The sequence below is a fragment of the Thalassophryne amazonica genome, chromosome 6 (assembly GCF_902500255.1).
Source record: "Thalassophryne amazonica chromosome 6, fThaAma1.1, whole genome shotgun sequence".
Lineage (NCBI taxonomy): Eukaryota > Metazoa > Chordata > Actinopteri > Batrachoidiformes > Batrachoididae > Thalassophryne > Thalassophryne amazonica.
In genome coordinates, this window is record NC_047108.1 from 8,756,230 (window position 1) to 8,778,277 (window position 22,048).

At 39.8% G+C, this 22,048-nt stretch overlaps 1 protein-coding gene across 1 annotated transcript in view; it reads right to left on the minus strand.

Moving 5' to 3' along the window:
• Positions 1–10,343: 10,343 nt before the first annotated feature.
• soga1 (suppressor of glucose, autophagy associated 1) overlaps positions 10,344–22,048 on the minus strand; it is a 306,906-nt gene continuing 295,201 nt past the window's right edge. Inside the window, exon 24 of the mRNA XM_034171735.1 lies at positions 10,344–10,757. Coding sequence (XP_034027626.1) covers positions 10,605–10,757 — 153 coding nt within the window. The 3' untranslated portion in view covers positions 10,344–10,604. The remainder of the gene's footprint in view (positions 10,758–22,048) is intronic.

Genomic DNA, 22,048 nt, shown 5'->3' on the forward strand with positions numbered 1-22,048 from the left:
ACGAACTCAGCCAGTTGTATTATTCTGAGAATTAATACTGTGTTGCTTGTGCTTAGGTCAGCTGAAGACCGTATTGGACGAAGTAGGATAAGTACTCACATTCCAATCCTACAGTACTATTTTGAGTAGAGGTGGAGGTGGTGTTTCCACCCGTGTGTTGCTGGGTGCGGCCGCACCCACACCTGACTGTTTCTGTTCCTTGCCAGCAGTACCGGATCCGACGAGCGGAGGCAGTGGCCACCTGGGAGTTCGGGACTTGGCGGCTCCAGTATTCCCGGGGTTCGGTGGCAGAGGAAATCGGGTGGTTCCGGTTCGACTCAGACAGACGTCTCCTATCGTCGAGCCTGCCCACACGACACCATTGGAATTCGGCTTACCACTATAATTGTAATCTGTTGTGTTGTTGTGCGTGTTCACAACAGTAAGCTTTGTGATTTGACTTCCTCCATTGTCCGTTCATTAGCGCCCCCTGTTGTGGGTCCGTGTACCTACACTTTCACAACAGACACTTTAAATTTGGATTGTGATATATGTCCACTTAAAATCAAAATGGGATTTCAAATTATTATCTGAACATGAGTGAATAAAGAAGCGCCATCAGCATAGTATGTGCTGTTTCATTATATCCAAATATGCAGAATTAAGACATCTTAGTAAAAGGAAAGGCACTGTAGTGACCTTCTCATTGACAGACAATATTCTGGCGAACACAAAAAATGTGTAGGAGGGTGATGTATTAATCACATATGAGGTAGAATACAATCTGGTTAATTGGTGAGAGGTTCTCTAACAGAAGGGAGAAAAGTTACTTATTTTTTACTACAGTGCATCCAGAAAGTAATCACAACACTTCACTTTTTTCCCACATTTTATGTTAGCCTTATTCTAAAATGACAAATTCATTTTTCCCCCTCAAAATTCGACTCACAACACCCCATAACGACAACATAAGTTTTTTTTTTAATTTTTGCAAATTTATTAAAAATAAAAACTAAGAATTCACATGTACATAAGTATTCACACCCTTTACTCACTACTTTGTTGACAAGTCTTCATCCAGGTTGTCTCTGTACTTTGTTGCAATCTTTCCCTCAATCCTGACTAGACTCTCAATTCCCACAGCATGATGCTGCCATCACCATGCTTCATCTAGGAATGGTATTGGCCAGGTAATGAGCAGTACCTGGTTTCCTCAAACATGATGCCTGGCATTCATGCCAGAGTTCAATCTTTGTCTCATTAGGCCAAAGAATTTTGTTTTTCATGGTTTGAGAGTCCTTCCGGTGCCTTTTGGTAAACTCTAGGTGGGTTGTCATGTGCCTTTTACTAAGGAGTGGCTTCCATCTGGCCACTTTAACATACATGCCTGATTGGTGGATTGCTGTAGAGATTTTTGTCCTTCTGGAAGGTTCTCCTCTCTCTACAGAGGAATTCTGGAGTTCTGACAGCGTGACCATTGGGTTTTTGGTCACCTCCCTGATTAAAGGCACCTTTGCACAAATTTGATCCCCTGCACTGCCTCGCAATTGGTCGTGCCAGTGCATCCTGCCTTTGTCCTGCCTGACACCACGCTATATAAAATAATCATTTCGTAGCCGATGATGCATTTGCTCTCAGAACCTGGCTGATGAAACCATTCTGTCATCCCTTCCAGAATCACAGAGAAATTATCTACAGCTGCAGGTTGTCTCGTGCACATTGTGCAGTGGAGAACGCATTTGGAATCTTGTCTCAAAGATAATTATTTATAATATATATTGTAAAGGATTGGTAAAACAGTAGCATTTTCATTCCTTCTAATGAGTTAGATAATGTATCTGTCAAGTTATGTAACATCTCGTCATAATCTCTTTGAAGCTCAGATGCCCTACGTGCAATGACATGTATTGACATGCAGTGTTTCCGAATAGATTGTACAATGTTCATGACTAGTTTGTGAAATTAATGCGTGGCAGAAGTTTTAAACATTTCAAAATTTTCTTTGTGCACTGGCACACAGCCACGCACAGTTTACAACTGTTTATGACGAGTTTACTCATTTGCATGCCAGTGCATGGATCAAATTTGCGTAAGTGTCAAGGTGCATTAAGGCCCTTCTCCCCCAACTGCTAGAGCGGCCAGCTCTTGGAAGAGTCCTGGTGGATCTGAACTTCTTCCATTTATGGATGATGGAGGCCACTGTGCTCATTGGGACCTTCAAAGCAGCAGAAATGTTTCAGTTCCCTTCCCCAGATTTGTGCCTCAAGACAATCCTGTCTCGAAGGTCTCCAGACAAGTCCTTTGACTTCATGCTTGGTTTGTGCTCTGACATGCACTGTAAACTGTGGGACCTTATATGTAGACAGGTGTGTGTCTTTCCAAATCATGTACAATCAACTGAATTTACCCCAGGTGGACTCCAGTTAAGGTGTAGAAACATCTCAGGGATGATCAGTGGAAACAGGATGCACCTGAGCTCAATTTTGAGCTCCATGGCAAAGGCTGTGAATGCTTATGTATACATGATTTCTTAGTTTTTTGTTTTTTTTTTAATAAATTTGTAAAGATCTAAAAAAATAAAAAAAAAACCAACTTTTTTCACATTGTCATTATGGGGTACTGTGTGTAGAATTTTGAGGAAAAAATGAATTTCATCCATTTTAGATTAAGGCTGTAACATAACAAAATGTGGAAAAAGTGAAGTGCTGTGAATACTTTCTGAATGCAAAGTAAGTGAGAAGGAGGCCTGCATTTCTGTCATTCTTTTCCATGTAGCAAATGCTCAAAACGCTTTACAATGATGCCTCACATGTGTTGGAGTTTCAGAAAAACCTGAATTGACACCAGAATTATTTGTGTCATAAACTGTGAATAGTCAAAGAATCGTTTGTAAAATTCTCCCCAAAGATAGCATGATTTATGCTGTAATTTGTTTTTATTGTATTATTTGAAAAAGATTAAACTCTAATTCACATACATAAATAATGTAAAAGTAAGACTGACATTTTCCCCATTTCATGTGAAAATTTTAAAATCTTCAGTCTCAGAATTGCTTCATATCCTGAAACACATGAAAGATCGCAATCAGATTCCAGCCACATTAAAGGTTTAACCTGTTTACATTTTAAGAATGAATCAGTGATGATCCTCAACAATGATTTATTTGGCAGTTTTGCAGCACAGAATTGCTGCCAGACAAAATTCTGTGGTATTGTGAGTAAAAAAACAAACATAAAAAACCCCCCCAAAAAACAGAGAACTTGGTATCTTACAGTCTGATACATTTGATAGGATTCTGGTGGTCATAATACTCCTCAAAAGTGACACTGAATGTGAAACACAAACATAGTATTTGACTGCTTAATGGAATTACTTTGCATATAAAGAATTAGATTGGTCAATGATAACAATGTGAAAGAAAAATAAGTTTTTATTTGTTAAAGGTGGCCATGTCCTCCAAAATGTAGAAAACCAAGCAATAAAAACAGTCAAACATTCAGGTCTTCAAAACACAACGTGTTTTAACCATACCCCATGTGGACGTTACAATTAAAATGTAGAATTTTAATGTATCCATTTATCTGTGGTACCTAGAGTTTCCATCTACAACTTTAACTGTAGAAAAGAACTTAAAAGTGTACAGTGTGTCTAAAAGCTGGATGTACGACTAAAGATACATTCATTTTTTTTCGGGTGCTTATAAATATTATTTGTTTCTTCCTGTAAATGTTAAAATATATCTGGTAAGTCTTGCTGTACTTGGGTTATAAACAGAAAAAAAAACTATCATTTGCCTGAGGACCATAAAATATAAAATGACAGTTGTCCTCATTAACTCAGTGTAACAGTTATAAACATTCTTGCTGTCCAAGAGGCTGGAATTTTGATGTACAAAATACAAAAATTTGTAGATGTAAACTGTTGCCCAAATATTATTGGCATACATAATCTTATTGACTGGAGTTTACAGAACAGTTTTTAATGTGATTGTGTTTTTCTTTTGTGTGGTTTTCAGCCAATCAGACGAATGACGTAAAAGTACCTACTGTGTAATTTTGGTCAACAATCATACAAAATATTCCTGTTGATTTAGACTGGTTGTAGACATTTGGTTTTCTGCCAGCAGAGAATGTTGCAGACAGAATACTCTTAATGTCCTATTTAAAACTGCTGAGTCACTGAACAGGCCATTGAAATGCTAAAAGCAGAAAGCTAACAGCAGTCTAAGTAGCACCACGATAAACTAAATACATCAATGTAAAAATAAACTTAATCAAAAATAATTTACTGTCCAAAACACAAAAACCCCTGATGTAATAAAAGTTCATACAGAATATATTGTTGACATTCTATTGTTTTCATCATTGTTCTTCTCAGCTCATTTTTTCTTAGTTTTTGGGTTTTGCAGACATAATATTTGAAGTTTAGATGTAGACAGCAAATAAAGAATGGACACAATGATGCATATTTACTCTCAATGTCCAAAAGTGAAGCCAAAAGTTCAATGATGCCGGGACCTGAAACCAGCTTCAGGTATTTACCGTTACAAGCACAGAATGGTACTTTATTAAATATCTGTCATCATATAAGGGCTGAGTGGATCCTTGTCATTTCATTGGTGCTTTGTATGTCACGTGACATGGGTTATTTGTCCCATTTGTGTTGCGCTGCATTTAGCGTGCAATTTGGTTCCATTTACTGTGCAAATTTCATTCCATATGTTTTGTACCATTGCACACTGCAAACCCCGCCCACAGACACACTAGCGGTGTGTAGCTAAACATGGCAGAGTTTGTTTTGCTGATGGATAATGATATGAACTAGCTAACTGATGGTACTAATTCTTCTAATACAAAAACAAACAAAAAAACAAATATACTACACTGTAAGCCATCTGTAGGGACAAAGAGCTGTTAGGATGAAATTAGGATGAAGAGCTGGATTCATTTCTGACGTGATTTTTTCCCTGGACTGAAGTCTTTTTTACTTTTGTTTTATTTTTGGAAGTACATGAAGTCAGTGCACGGCATCCTGAACTACATCATGAGAAATATTTTGAACTATGTGACTGTTTTTCCAAGTTGACTGGAAACAATTTTGGACACCTATTTAATGTATTTCATTTATATAGCACCAAATCACAACAAAGTTGCCTCAAGGTGTTTCGCACAAGTAAGGTCTAACCTTACCAACCCCTAGAACAAGACCACAGGTGACAGTAGTAAGAAAAAACTCCTTCTGATGATTTGATTAAGAAACCTCAAGGAGACCAGACTCAAAGGGATGACCCTCTGCTTGGGCCATGCTACCAACACAATTAATGAATATACCACAAACACCACTCCCATCTTCTGCTATTTATAAATTAATAAAATATCGAATGACAAGGATCTATTTTAGCCATTATATAAACCAAATAATGAATGTTTTTACATTCTTTCAATGGAACGAATATTTAATTTGATGAAAGTTGGAATGTTCGCTTCGTTGAATGGAACATTCCAGCTTTCACCTCATGAAATATTTGTACAATTGAACTCATAAACATTCATTATTTGTATAATGTAGGGCAGGCATTCAGCCCATCAGAAGAGGGCAATCTGTACCATGTTCGACCATTTCTTTGCATTGCTTTATTTTTTATTTTTTTAGCTCTCAAACTTGCCACCATAGGTTAATTTCTGATTTTTGGTTAGAAGGTAGGCCCTATGTAGTTTCTCTGGGCAGTTCATCCAAACAAAATCCACACCCAGCATGTCAATCCAGTTTTATATTGTATTTGTGTTGTGGAAGCAGCTTGATATCAGTATTTTTGTTGATGTTTTGAAATGTTAAGCTAGCTAATATGTGCAGTTAATTACATGCCACCGCACTCTAAAGTTAGTTTCTTTTTCTGAGCTAGAAGCTTGGCTGTGTGTATAAGTTTCTTTGGGAAATGAATCCAAATAAAATCCACACTCAGAATTTCCAATATTTATTTTTGGTACTTTTTTTTTATGTATAGTGTTAATCGATGGTGCTGTATTTGTGTTGTGGAAGCGGCTTGGTAACAGAATTTTTTTAATTTTGCAAATATGCACTGAAATACTGCGTGACTCAGACTCAAGTTAATTAATGTTTACTGGTTTGATGAATTGAAGATTTTACCTACATTAAAGCCAGCGGTCTTCCCATCATCATGAGTCATATTACAACACTACTTGTCACGTGGCCAGTAACTTAAACACCACCGTTCTAAAATTATTTAGAGGTACATGTGTGCAAATGAAGATCTGTTGTTGTTGGTCCGATTCATGCCACTTTGAGGATCGGCATTAATTTTTTTTTTAACCACAGTTTCATCACTGTGGTACATTTACATACCTGAAGAGAACTACACAAAGTAACACACAAAACCTATAGGAAAAACATCTCAAAGATGTATCTGAATCTTCATTCAGACATGATTTAGTATGTTGAAGGTGGGACAAATGGCCCAAGATAAAATCAGCCACTAGTTGGTGATGGAGACAATTTGGCTTCACTTTTCAATGGCTTCCTGAAAGTCCACTTTTATTTACAGTCTCTGGTCTTAGTGAAAAATAATCAGCATTATGTGGGTTTTAATACCATGCCCCTAACCATATGTCAAATGTGGACTTAAAATTTTCACAATCAGTGAGTGCTCTGAAAGCAGCTGGAAAATTACCATTCCTGATTTCATTAAAATGCTACATTTTCAAATATGTTTATCAAGCTCACACAATAAAAGTTGCTGAAAGAGTAGTAATGTGAGGAACAAAATCTGTGGAGGCTAGCTTGCTAAGGTTGACGTTTACGTGCTAGATAAGAATAAGCTGCCCTAGTAACGCTGAAAAAATAAAAAACAATAACCAAACACAGACAATACCTTAAAAAAAATTCTGATTATCTTATTGTTTGAAGTGTCATATGTTTGTGTCTGTGACTGACTGATGGCTGCTTTGATCCTTCAAAGCTAGTAGCATTAGCATCGTTAGCCATACTGTGTGTGTTTTCTTGCCTATTGGTCACGTTTCAACAAATGTTCTTATGCTTCAGGATGGAGAGGGACTGTGATCGCTAGCAAGTCTTTAATATCTTTTAAAAGTTATAAATTAGTTTCGCGTTTTCTGCAACACGAAATGCAGTGTACATCAGTTATTTTGATTAGAAATAAATGGAGTAATTTTCTTTGTTAATATGGATTTCTCTCACAAATCCCATCTGGATTTATAGTCCATGTTTTATAACATTACAGGAAGAAGGAAGATATGTTTGGGTTTTACCAGTGGGATTACTCAAAAATAATAATAATAATAATAATAAAAAAATAATAATAATTGATACAGTAGTTATAAAACTTGGAATGGTTGGATCTGGTTCTGGTAGCTTTGGTGAGGTTTTTTTTTCTTCTTAAATACTTTTCCATCTTGTTGCATGTCCCAAACACATTTACGTTTCAGTTGTATCAGCTGAGCTTCCTCTTAAATGTCTTACAACATTTTGATAAAACGTGGTGAAATGGTTGGTCCTACCCTGTAACAAGCCTGACAAAATTCTGTGGCAGATCCAGATTAGGGAATGTTTAAAACAAATAAATAAATAAATAAACATTAGAATTATTCTATAACATTGCAAGATCAAAGTGTTGTAACTTTGCAGAAACATGCACTCTAATAAGTGAAGCTCTAACTGCTAACTGAATGTAGTTGGGCTTTGCAGTACTGGTCCAACAAAACAAGGCATCTGTAGACAGTGCAATGAATTGTGGGAAACTAATTTGTAAATTAGTGCATTACCTGATTAAACTATTAATCAGTGTAAGAAATAACTACTCTTTGCTGACATGCTCTGCAGTTATGTTACATATTGTAACTGAAATGTTTGATGATGGTGCGAGTGCACAGCGCACCTTCAGCATAAATTATGTTGACATCAGTGAAAAAATATCTTGCAATTTGTCTACAGTAAACAGCTGAAATTATAAAAATTATTTCCTGACACATTTATGTAATTTTTTTGTTGTTGTTGTCTGTGAGGTTTGCTGAGATGGCTACAGCGCCACATAATGCCCCATTTTGTGGACAAAATCCCTGCAAGAATGCAGCTCCCAACTAACAAACAAACAGAAACCCTATGTGAGGTCAGGTTGATGGTCTCACTTTTAGATGTCACAAAATGTCCATAAAGGCCGTCCGCGTTAGTCACGCTGGGATACGTAGTCCGATAATCCTCTTAAGTGATCCCACAGGAGGAATGCTGAAAAATTTAATCTGCTGTGGCAATAAAGTTGTGTTTCACTGTAATGACGAATCAAAACAACTCGGCAACGTTCCCCAGAAGACAGCGGCTGAGAGACGGTTTCAGAGCTGCTCATGACACCGATGTCTGTAACTGAGTCACGGAGGTCCAAAAATATCTTCTCTTTTTCCTCCTATATATATATATATATATATATATATATATATATATATATATATATATATATATATATATATATATATATATATATATATATATATATATACAGTAGTGTTCAGAATAATAGTAGTGCTATGTGACTAAACAGATTAATCCAGGTTTTGAGTATATTTCTTATTGTTACATGGGAAACAAGGTACCAGTAGATTCAGTAGATTTTCACAAATCCAACAAGACCAAGCATTCATGATATGCACACTCTTAAGGCTATGAAATTGGGCTATTAGTAAAAAACAAAAGTAGAAAAGGGGGTGTTCACAATAATAGTAGTGTGGCATTCAGTCAGTGAGTTTGTCAATTTTGTGGAACAAACAGGTGTGAATCAGGTGTCCCCTATTTAAGGATGAAGCCAGCTCCTGTTGAACATGCTTTTCTCTTTGAAAGCCTGAGGAAAATGGGACATTCAAGACATTGTTCAGAAGAACAGCGTAGTTTGATTAAAAAGTTGATTGGAGAGGGGAAAACCTATACGCAGGTGCAAAAAATTATAGGCTGTTCACCTACAATGATCTCCAATGCTTTAAAATGGACAAAAAAAAACCAGAGACACGTGGAAGAAAACTGAAAACAACCATCAAAATGGATAGAAGAATAACCAGAATGGCAAAGGCTCACCCATTGATCAGCTCCAGGATGATCAAAGACAGTCTGGAGCTGATCAATGGGTGAGCTTCTGTCTGTCACAGCACCTGTAAGTGCTGTGACAGACAGAAGACGCCTGTGTGAAGCTAATTTATTTGCAAGAATCCCCTGCAAAGTCCCTCTGTTAAATAAAACACATGCGCAGAAGAGGTTACAATTTGCCAAAAAACACAACTGGCCTAAAAAGAAATGGAGGAATATTTTGTGGACTGATGAGCGTAAAATTGTTCTTTTTGGGTCCAAGGGCTGCAGACAGTTTGTGAGACGACCCTCAAACTCTGAATTCAAGCCACAGTTCACAGTGAAGACAGTGAAGCATGGTGGTGCAAGCATCATGATATGGGCATGTTTCTCCTACTATGGTGTTGGGCCTATATATCGCATACCAAGTATCATGGATCAGTTTGGATATGTCAATATACTTGAAGAGGTCATGTTGCCTTATGCTGAAGAGGACATGCCCTTGAAATGGGTGTTTCAACAAGACAATGACCCCAAGCACACTAGTAAACGAGCAAAATCTTGGTTGCAAACCAACAAAATTAATGTTTTGGAGTGGCCTGCCCAATCCCCGGACATAAATCCAATTGAGAACTTGTGGGGTGACATCAAAAAAGCTGTTTCTGAAGCAAAAGAAATGTGAATGAATTGTGGAATGTTGTTAAAGAATCTTGGAGTGGAATAACAGCTGAAAGGTGCCACAAGTTGGTTGACTCCATGCCTCGCAGATGTGAAGAAATCATGAAAACTGTGGTTATACAACTAAATACTAGTTTAGTGATTCACAGGATTGCTAAAAAAGCAGTTTGAACATAATAGTTTTGAGTTTGTAGCGTCAACAGCAGATGGTACTATTATTGTGAACACCCCCTTTTCTACTTTTTTTTTTACTAATAGCCCAATTTCATAGCCTTAAGAGTGTGCATATCATGAATGCTTGGTCTTGTTGGATTTGTGAGAATCTACTGAATCTACTGGTACCTTGTTTCCCCTGTAACAATAAGAAATATACTCAAAACCTGGATTAATCTTTTTAGTCACATAGCACTACTATTATTCTGAACACTACTGTACATATATATATAAGCACTTCTAAATCCAACATGGCTGCCAATCCAACAGCATGATGACAAACACGGTGGAATGTTGGTGTTCAAGCAGCCCGACTTGTATTGCCTTGTCGATCTATGAAAGTGAGTTTTTAATCTGAGGAAAAACTTTTCAAAAAAGTTGGCTTGTAAGTGGAGTCATGACATCATTTTACACGGTCGACTCTTTCATTTGCACTTGTTGTGGGCGTGTCTTCTTTCCTTTTGTGCTGGTAGTTTTGTGAAGGGCGGGGCTTGTGTTTTGAGTCCTTGGCATTAGATCGGTGTCTGTGTGTGAGGCAGAGTCTAGACGTTGACGTGTATCCGTGTTTTCGTGGCAGTGACATGCGGCATCTGTGAACAATCGGTATTCTAAATGTGGCTGTGCCTCACTGCGTGTGGCAGTAGGTGTCGTCAGTCCTGGTAAGCGTCTCCTTTCTCCTCGGCTGCCACTGGATAATCTTGTGGGCGGTGCTTGCACTGTCCGAGTGAATGGCGATTGGTCGGTCTTGATGATCGAGAGAGGCAGGGTGCGTGAGACTGGGAAGCGCAGTCACAGGGTGCATCCTGGGAAACAAAAATAATCCATTCTTATTACAAAGACTAGCAGTAGTTCAACAGACTGGTCAAAAGTTATTGGGACAGTTAATGTCCTAAAATAATTAATCACTTTGTTGACTGACAGAAAAATAATCTTCAAATATTTTGGTAAGAAGCAGACGTGGTCTTGGTAGGTTCCAGACGTAGGCCAGACAAGGTCATTTCAAGCTACCGTATTTTCTCCATTACAAGTTGAGGAAGTTGTTAACTAGTTTGGGAAGTCCTTTCACTTATATTCTGAAATGATTTGTACATTAAAAAGAATACTGCATTATCATTTATGGCCACAACATGGCATTGTCTACATGCATGGCAGCTGCTCCTGTATACTCAATGAGGTACTGTGATTCACATTCCGGAGCAGAAAGTGGCAGTAATGCACCATTATGCTGGATGCCAACTGGAATAAAACAAGAACAAGTTCTGAATGAGAAAAATGTTCGTCTTAAGAGAACAAGTGAATTTAATAAAGCATACTCTCAAACTGAAAGCCCATGGTTTTGAATAAAAAGAGGGAATATAACCTTCGTACTACTTCGCACTCCATTTGTTTGGACAAGAACAGCAACACCGGGTCAGCTAGGCTAAGGTAAGGCTATGATTTTATAAAAGAATTTTATAAAATTAATTAATTACATTGCATGTTTAACACAACTATGAACTGTTCAGGGGTGACATTGCAGCACCTTTTCAGGCAACATATCATATAAGCCAATACTTTCATCCCGTGCTTTTAACGTCGAGTTCACAGTGAAATCTTTTCGTCATTTTTAAAAAGGTGTTCCATTCAAGAAATAGCTCCGTTCTCACAGATCCTGTGAAACCATGTGAAAATGCTGTCATACACATGCCAGGCCTGTATGTGCACAAAAATGGAGAAGAAGACGTAGGTAATCAATGTAGCAGTGGAAGCTAAAACTTTAGAAGGAGACACACAGATTAAATAAAGTCTTTATTATCAGACCTGTTGCCAGGATTCATCATCACTGAAAACTGTTCTGCATGTGACACCCTTGTTTTGGAAACTGACGTCTGGAAAAGTGTGAATTCCTTATGTTGGAAGTTACTTGTTAAGGGCTTTTTTTTTTAAAGAAGTCCCTCGGTGTTTGTCTGCTCTGAGTGTGTTTTTTCAGCCTGAGCTGGAGGATGCCGGAGCTTTGTCCCACCCCCAAGAAGAATAAGAAAAAAAATAATATGCCAAATTACACTGTAAAATTACACTCTTAACATGTTAGGCAGGGTGATGACATCATCGTTTCAGTTTTCCACAGTAAGACACTTCTGGCATTTTCAGATTTATGTGATTAGATAAATATTTCACTCATAAACGAAAATAAACATTCATCAATAGAACTAATGGTTTTACACAAAATGAGTAAACCTGACTTTGAATGGCATCACGTTTGACAATGTCATTATGACATCATACTGCAGTGAGTGTAGTTTCAAGTTGCTGAAATGGATCAGTTTTTGCTGCTAAAATATCCATGAGTGGAATTAGAAAGAAGTGAAGTCTGTGTCGCCTCAAGAACTCCTTGTGGAACAGCAGTGGGGACGGAGAAACCAGTGACCCGGTGTCACTCCTGGCAGTTACCCATCAGAGAACACGGCCTCGGACAGCAACTAAATCATTGATGCTTTTGCTCTTATCCACAACAGGCGCATTGTGCTGTTATGTAGACATCAATGGTAAGTGAAAGATTTTCTCCTTTGCCTGCCGTTGGCATTTTTAACTGAGGCTAAAGACCAGTGGTGGGCACAGCTAACCAAAACGTTAGCTTCGATAACAGCTAATATCTTTTATGAAGCTAAACCAATGAACCACCCAAAAAAATTATCGGAAGCTACAGCTAACCGATAACTTTCAGTATTGTCTCCGGTACACTTGCAACTACTAACAAGCTGATTTTGAGTTTTAACACCACGATCGCTTCTGAGTCAGCACTTCTGTCTTTGTGCGCCCTGCCCACTGCTGGAAGCTTCTGTTTACTACATGTCTTGCAGCAGTGAAGCAGTTGAGAGGAGCTAAGCTCAACTGTACACACACACAAAAAAAGCGTCATTATTCTTTAACAGCATATAGCAGTGTCGCCGTGAGGCAGAGGTCTTGGAAAATAAAGCAGTTTTGACTAGGGTTGGGTATCGAGAACTGCTTCTTTTCAAGTATCGTTAAGAAATTATTCGATCCACCGATATCAATATCCTTTTTGCTTAACGATTCCCTTATCGGTCCTTCAGAGCAGCCGTTGTTTTTGAGGGTGTTTGCTGGGAAAATGATCATTCCTCTACATTGATTACAGACCCCGCAGCGGCTCTGTAATCAACCATTTCTGTAGCGCGACACCACTTTGAAGTGTGAACCAATGAAGCAATGCTTCGATCCACTAGTTCGTCGGTTCTTTGATTCGCTGCTCTTCAGAAATGACAAGTTCGCTTCTTAACCCCTCTCAAAGCCATTAAAATATCGTGAGTCACTTTTGTGTGGATTAAAGTGACACTGGGACTCTTGTCTTGTTGCAGTCAAGAAACAAGGATCGTCCTCCATTCTGTTGGCACAGCTCCAAACGCTGCGCTGCTCTCTGCCAAGACAGAGTCTGGTCGGAATTAATAACTTCAAAACGAATTGCTGCTTTAAATAATATGATGCCTCTTACAAGCATTGTGATAGACAAGAAACTACAATCAACTAAAATGTTTTTTTTTCCCCAAAATGAGATGTGCTGCATTCTTTATAAATTACATCCTGACGTGCAGACATTCATGCCAATAATGTCTGAAAGGAAATGCTTTTGACAATAACTACAGATTTTGTTTATTTCTATTTATGTCCAGAGATCAAGTTTCCACCATGTAGAGTTTATTATGTCCAAAGTTTAAGGATCTAGTGACCAATTTCATATTTATTTACTTTAAGACTCAATAAAATGTTGTTCAGTTTCAATTTAATCAGCTTATAAAGTGCCAAATCACAACAAAAGCCGTCTCAAGGCGCCTCACATAGAACAGTTCAACATAAAAAAATTAAAATAAATAAATAAATAAAAATTAAAAAATTCAAATACAGAATTAAAAACAGAAGTAAAAGAATAAAACAGATCAAAAATAAAAACTATTCATAAGAAAGAGAATAATAATAGGCTTTAAGTCTTGACTTAAAAATGTCCACGGACTCTGACTGCCTCATGGTCGCAGGAAGACTGTTCTACAGACTGGGTGCATGATAAGAAAAAGCTCTTTGACCCGCTGACATAGAAAACCTGTAAAGCCTACTTTTAGTACACAAAAAAATTAACAAGAAGTATCAATAAGGGAATCGATAAGGAATCGGATCGATAAGCGGAATCGATAATGGTATGGATATCGATAAAATCTTATCGATACCCATCCCTAGTTTTGACGCGACGCCACAAATTTGCTTCCTTCGCCTGGCGATGGACGTGCCACCATCGCCCGGTGTGTCGCTCTGCTTTCGCTGTGAAAATTTGCCCCAATGCGTCATCAAATAGGAGGAGCTTCCATTCCGCTCTCCGGCTCCGGTTGTCAGTCAAGTCACCATGGCAGACCTTGATCACACGGAGCGAGTTGCTGTGCTCTATTTGTTGTGGAAAGCTGACAAATGTCGCCAGCAGCGGGGAGTTTCATTATATGCTGCAGGAGCTGCATCTGGATGACGGCTGCTTTCAGCGGTCCTTCCACCTCTCCAGGACACAGTTTGAGGACCTCCTGTCCCATTCACGCGTGCACATGTGCGCTCTCCCCTCAAACTCTGTCATCAATGTGTTATAAACCAGTCACCATTTGTTTTATTATACATCTGTGTAGTTAATAAATAAAATTATCTTCATGGATGATTCATTCGTGCGCGCACGTGAAAAAAAAAAAAGGCGACTGCCACTGCTGCAGTTCTGCTGCTCGCTCTCCCCTCAAACTCTGTCATCATTGTTATAAACCAGTCACCATTTGTTTTATTATACATCTGTGTAGTTAATAAAATTATTTTCATGCACGAGTCGTTCGCGCACACACATGTAAACAAAGAAAACAAAAACTGTCTGCCGCTGCTGCAGTGTTGCTCGCTCTCCCCTCAAACTCTGTCATAATTGTGAAATAAAGGACAAAAGGGATATAAGTCCTGCTCACAGGCTGGCTGCCAGAGACAGGACATGTCCACATCAAGTATAAACTCCAGACATCTACACGTTACTACATATCCAGTCCCTGATTGGTCACTGCGGCGCTACAAGACGAAAAAGTTCAGATTTTTCAACTTGGGGAGGAGTGCGACGCGACAAGATATCGCGCCACAAATGCGGCAATCGCTCAAAATCGCGGCAATCGCTCAAAATCACTTCATTTGCGTCTGTTGCGTGGCTTGAAGTTTTGTGGCGCCACAACGCGTCCTTCCATAGGGATTACATGACAACCTGTTGCCGCTGTTGCTCGTGTTGCACCCGGTGTGAACGCGGCATTAGGGCGAATACTGCCATGAACACTAATGGCCAGGAGATGGCAGTAGAGACCCTGAAAACTTGCTAAAACAAATATTCCAAATAAATAATCCATGTCTGCTACATTTAAGATGCGTGGAATTTAATAAACGTAAACCAAATTTCAGACATCTTATATATATTACTCTGGAACAAAGAGGACAGACAGTGTTTGATATAAGCAAGACGTTAAAGAGCAAACAGGAAGCAATTGCACCTCGCAAAGATTCCAATTGAAAATAATGGAGAAGCAACCTGGGCTTCTTCTGGCATTTTTACATAAAACAAACACAATAACGTCTATAAACCCAGAGAATATATGAGGGCTGTCAATAAAGTAACGGTCCTTTTTATTTTTTTCAAAAACTATAAGGATTTCATTCATATGTTTTTACGTCAGACATGCTTGAACCCTCGTGCGCATGCGTGAGTTTTTCCACGCCTGTCGGTGACGTCATTCGCCTGTGAGCACTCCTTATGGGAGGAGTCGTCCAGCCCCTCGTCGGAATTCCTTTGTCTGAGAAGTTGCTGAGAGACTGGCGCGTTGTTTGATCAAAATTTTTTCTAAACCTGTGAGACACATCGAAGTGGACACGGTTCGAAAAATTAAGCTGGTTTTCAGTGAAAATTTTAACGGCTGATGAGAGATTTTGAGGTGATACTGTCGCTTTAAGGACTTTTCACGGTGCGAGACGTCGCTCAGCGCTCTCAGGCAGCGTCATCAGCCTGCTCAAGCTGAAAACCTCCACATTTCAGGCTCTATTGATCCAGGACGTCGTGAGATAACAGAGAAGTTTCAGAAGAAGTCGGTTTCAGCATTTTATCCGGATATTCCACTGTTAAAGGAGATTTTTTTAATGAAAGACGTGCGGACGGGTCCGCGCGTCGGGACGCAGCCGCCGCGACGCTCCGCCACAGGAAAAACACCTCTGTTGAAAGCCTTAAGGACAAGTTGGAACATGTCCTGCCTGTTAAACAATTTCTCATATACTCACTCCACTGAAAGCCATCAAAAGCCGCCTGGATTTTACAAATGGTTATCAACACGGAGGTGTTTTTCCTGTGCCGCTGCACCGCACCGGCTGTGTCCCGACGCGCGGATCCGTCCGCACGTCTTTCATTAAAAAAATCTCCTTTAACAGTGGAATATCCGGATAAAATGCTGAAACCGACTTCTTCTGAAACTTCTCTGTTCTCTCACGACGTCCTGGATCAATAGAGCCTGAAATGTGGAGGTTTTAAGCTTGAACAGGCTGACGACGGCGGCTGAGAGCGCTGAGCGACGTCTCGCACCGTGAAAAGTCCTTAAAGCGACAGTATCACCTCAAAATCTCTCATCAGCCGTTAAAATTTTCACTGAAAACCAGCTTAATTTTTCGAACCGTGTCCACTTCGATGTGTCTCACAGGTTTAGAAAAAATTTTGATCAAACAAAGCGCCAGTCTCTCAGCAACGTCTCAGACAAAGGAATTCCGACGAGGGACTGGACGACTCCTCCCACAAGGAGTGCTCACAGGCGAATGACGTCACCGACAGGCGTGGAAAAACTCACGCATGCGCACGAGGGTTCAAGCATGTCTGACGTAAAAACATATGAATGAAATCCATAGGCACAATATACAAAGGGTTTAACGCTGTTGTCTGTGTGCAGCCTGATCAGAGCGTCTCAAATGCATTTCTCCTTTCGTGAATGTATGGAAATTACCCATAATGCACTGGACACAGCACGTCCACACTAAAAGCTTCAAAATTAGTGCATTACTTTAAAACTAAAACATATGTCTGATATTTTTACTTTATAAAACTTCAGAAGTGACGTTTAAATAACTTGTCCAAAATTAGTTTGGTTAAAATTGTAAACATAAGTTAAAACTGTATGCCTCTGGATGACTTGGGTGATAATGCCAGCGAGCCAGTATGGGGTCAAAAGAAATGAGTTTTTTCTTTTCTGTGACCAGTTCTCCTTTGTCTGCAGGGAACAGAGCAGTTTCTCCTGAAACCAGCTCTCCTCTGTTTGTAGAGGATAGAACTGTACATCTACTCCAAAACATTTAAATCAAATCAATTTTATTTATATAGCACCAAATCACAACAAACAGTTGCCCCAAGGTGCTTTATATTGTAAGGCAAAGCCATACAATGATTACGGAAAAACCCCAACGGTCAAAACGACCCCCTGTGAGCAAGCACTTGGCTACAGTGGGAAGGAAAAACTCCCTTTTAACAGGAAGAAACCTCCAGCAGAACCAGGCTCAGGGAGGAGCAGTTTTCTGCTGGGACTGGTTGGGGCTGAGGGAGAGAACCAGGAAAAAGACATGCTGTGGAGGGGAGCAGAGATCAATCACTAATGATTAAATGCAGAGTGGTGCATACAGAGCAAAAAGAGAAAGAAACACTCAGTGCATCATGGGAACCCCCCAGCAGTCTAAGTCTATAGCAGCATAATTTAACAAGTAGGTACTCAAATCTTTGATGTCAGACTTCATAAATGTTTGTAACTGTTAAGCTTTGTTCACCACGCTTGCAAAAATATGTTAGCGGTATAAAAATTATCGGACCATAATTTATCAGAAGATAATTAGTCTGCTGATGGTTTTCAAAATTATCTGAAAAGCTAATCCGATAATGAAAACATGAGCGTCGATAATTAGCAGTTAGCGGATTAGCGAAACTGTGCCCACCACTGCTGTAGACTACATGTGTAGGTCTGTGGATATTTGTATTGAACAGTAGCCTAGTTTTGTGTGTGATTTTGGTCATTCTGTATGTCATTAGTGACGGTCGCAGATCAGAATGTGGTTATGTGTACGCATGCCCATGAATGTGGCAGAGGTGCAGCAAAGAGCCGTCGCGACACACGAGCCTTCATGTAACGGAGACCAGCAGGAGTCGCTGTGCATATGTAGTTAGTAAAACTTACTCCCCAACTGCCCAAAAGGAGCTTCTGGTCACAAGGCCAGAGCCCTGGGTGTTAGCCCTCTGGTCAGAGAGTCCGCCTCCCATGCCAGGGATTATGAGTTTGCATCCCAAGGAGAGTGAATGGGCGGAGGCAAAACAACGCAGAGTGCAGCCACGACACTTTTTTCATAACACCCTCATAAAAGTGCCAAGCTCCCCCATAGCACCTGCAGAATAAAAATCTCTGAAGCCACCACTGCTGCCCAGAGTTGTATGGCATGACTTACAAAAAGGATCATAACAGAGAGTTTTTTTGTTTTAGTGTGCTTTGGGGGGGGGGGGGGGGGGGGGGGGGGGGGGGGGGTCGGCTAAGATGGACTGACTGCACCAAATCTAACAAATGACCCTTTATTTTAACTAATTGTAGATTAAGAATGCCCACATTTCATCCACTTTAAAGTTTCTGGTAATGGCTCATATATTCTGACTTGGTAATAAAGACACGATGTAAGATGAAGATATTTAAAGATTTATTCATTATTACCTCCGCCAAGGAGGTTATGTTTTCGGTCGCGTTCGTTTGTTTGTTTGTTGGTTGGTTTGTTAGCAGGATTACTCAAAAAATCCTCAGTGGATTTCAATGAAATTTTTACCAGGGGTGTATCTTGGCCTAACTTTGAAGTCATTCAATTTTGGTAAGATCCAGAACACGATCCAGATCCAGTAATTTTTTTTAAGGATTCTTTATCATTGCAGGATAGGGCCAATTTCAACATGTTTTATCTAACTTCATGAAGACGGGTCACAAAGGCTGAACAAAAATTAAGTTACGACACAACAATAATTTAGCATTTGTTTCTCCTCATTGAATAAACTTGTTCTTAGAAAATTAAAAAACGTGTGTCGTTCATGCAGTTTTTCTTTATAAATACATTTGCTGAAGATCTAAGGGTTTAACCACTGAATCTGAAACATGACGGTAGATGCGTGGAATAAGTCACTTTGCCAAAGGGTATTCCATGTGACATCAGTGACCCTATGGCACTCTCCAAGTGCTACTACTAGTTTCAAAATTATTTTGATTTCATACTTCTGTCTGGTACTTCCATAACTCCTACTACCACAACTACTACTATAGCAACTAGACTGCTGGTACAGTAAATACAATAACTATTACTAGCTCTTACTACTACTACTACTACTACTGTTACTACTTTTCAATTTTTCCTTGATTGTGTGTTGATCAGCGGGAGATTCTTCGAGAGTTAGTGGTAAGGAGGTCTTCAGATTGCACCTCCCGTCTCAGAAAAAATATCTAGCTAATGTGTCCGTTACTGATTTGCAGTCTCTGGTGGCGTTGTTGCTTCCAACTGTTTTGATGTCCAGAGCACCATTGAGTGGCTCTGCTGGTACTGCAGGCACAGTTGAACAATCTTCCCACCCCATAAAATTTTTGAAGCACACAGGCACCCTCTGATAACGCCTCCACAGAGCAGCTGTGATCTTGAAGGTGCACTCAACCATTCTCCTGGCATGGAAAAGCCTGAGGTTGTAAAAACCCTCTTTTGTTCCTCTGGTCACCCAGCAAAGGGCCTCAGCTTGTCCTTTCTCAGAGGGAAGGCCTGATCAACCACAAACACATGGGGTACATGGCTCATTTCCTCTGCTCCAAGGAGAGGTCTAATACCTCTACTTAGACCAAGGCTGAAAGCTCTGCAGACAACAAACCTCCATCACTATTTTCTCCCATATGCTTCCACATCAACCATGCAAAACCGGCAGTGGGCATCCATGATGGCTAGGAGAACAACGGAGAAGGTTCCCTTGTAAGGAAACCCCCTCCCCAACCAGCCTACTGTCAAGGGGCACCAGCATGGACTCCCAAAAAATCCTGTACTGTATATTTGTATTGTCAAGTGTGTCAGTAGCATGGCACAAGCAGAGGGTCACCCCTTTGAGTCTGGTCTGCTTGAGGTTTCTTCCTCAAATCATCAGAGAGAGTTTTTTCTTACCGCTGTCGCCTGTGTTCTTACTCTAGGGGTTGGTAAGATTAGACCTTACTTGTGTGAAGCACCTTGAGGCAACGTTGTGATTTGGTGCTTTATAAATAAATGAAATTATAATTATAATGAAGAGGGAACCACTGCAGCTTGGATGATTAATTACACATTTCCCATAGAGTGTAAGCATACAGTTCGGAAAGGCCCAGAAGGTACTGAAAACAGTCTTCCTTCTTACGCACAGGCAGGCGGTCATCCAGAAAGCAGCTCCACACTGCCTCACACATATCCTTTAATATATGCAGCACTGGTGCATAGAATGAAGGACAAACATTGCCAGGTATTAATGTTTACTTTGTCATCATTGAGGAAGATGTAAATGAGATGATTCACCTCATTTACTTTTCAGTAATTAATAGAATTGGAATGCCAGTATGTTAGAGAAAGTGCTCTGCTCTCTACCCAGTAGGTGGCAGCAAAGCACTTTCTGTAAGAGGGTGAGTTTGAGTGAGAGGCAGGACAAAGTAACTGGAGACATGCACAGAGGCTCTCGGCTCCCTGATTGCAGTCTGTGCTCTGGTTACCTATTTGAGGAATACGCGTACTTCAAATTGTTCTCCGATTAGTCAGAAATGTGTGGAACTGGACTCCGTCTACCATTAGCTCTTGGACAAGGCAATGATATAACCTCTGTATTGCTGTGTCCGACAGATTGTTTGGTGCACCCACATCTTCTGTGCACTGCAGCTATCAGGCTGAGTAGTGACAAGTTCATTCATGCAAAGTACGAGGTCACACGTCCAACAACTGGTGTCTGTAGTGGTGGAAAGAACGCAAAAATGGAGAATCTCTGTTAATTGCTTTCTCCATATATGTTGTTGAGATGATGTCAGGGAAGCAAAGCTCACACACACACACACACGTCTTTTTTATTTGGTTTTAAATGTAAATGCTGAAACTGCTGTTGTTTCCGGAGACTATTCGTTTACCGGGTCAAAAGGATTGTACAACATATAACTTTCATCGAAAAAGACACTAAAAATTTGGTGCACAAACTTTAATTTATCACTTTAAACTGGATTTCATCTGATTTTAAACTCTTCCACACCAGTGACATGCTGTGAACAGGCTGTAAATGCTGGAGATGGACACATCTGGAGAGTTTTGTTAACAGAAAATGTAAAGCTGTGTTTTTGGTCTCAGACAGTGTGACAGGCATTTCACAGACTTAACTCAGTCTGTTCATTACTTCTTTTGAGGACTTTATATGTTCAGGCCTTTTTATGGTCGACAGCATGTCTTTAAAAGGCAACAGAATTTCAAGGAACTTCAGTTCAATGGAAATCCTTGGGCTAAGGACACATTTATTACATTTTGAAGTGGATGTGAGAACAAGATTTTTATTTTTATTTTAACCAAAGTCTTCCATTGATTTCAAGGTTATTTGGTGAAACAGCACTCCTCTGAGCTCTGAGCACCATTAATGTAAGATAAACAGAGCATTGATGGCACTTGACCAGTTTACAGGCCTTTTCAAAACTAGTTTTATTTCTTTTTTGCACCATCTTTTGCATCGATGGGGAGGTGATGACCTAGTGGTTAAGGCATTGGGCTTGAGACCAGAAGATCCTCAGTTCAAATCCCAGCCTGACTGGAAAATCACTAAGGGCCCTTTGGCAAGGTCCTTAATCCCCTAGTTGCTCCCGGTGTGTAGTGAGCACTTTGTATGGCAGCAGTGTCACATCGGGGTGAATGTGAGGCATTATTTGTAAAGAGCTATGAGCATCTGACGCAGATGGAAAAGCGCAATATAAATGCAGTCCATTTACCATTTTAGGGCCCTGTCCCACTGGGGAGAGGATTAATTGCGCAT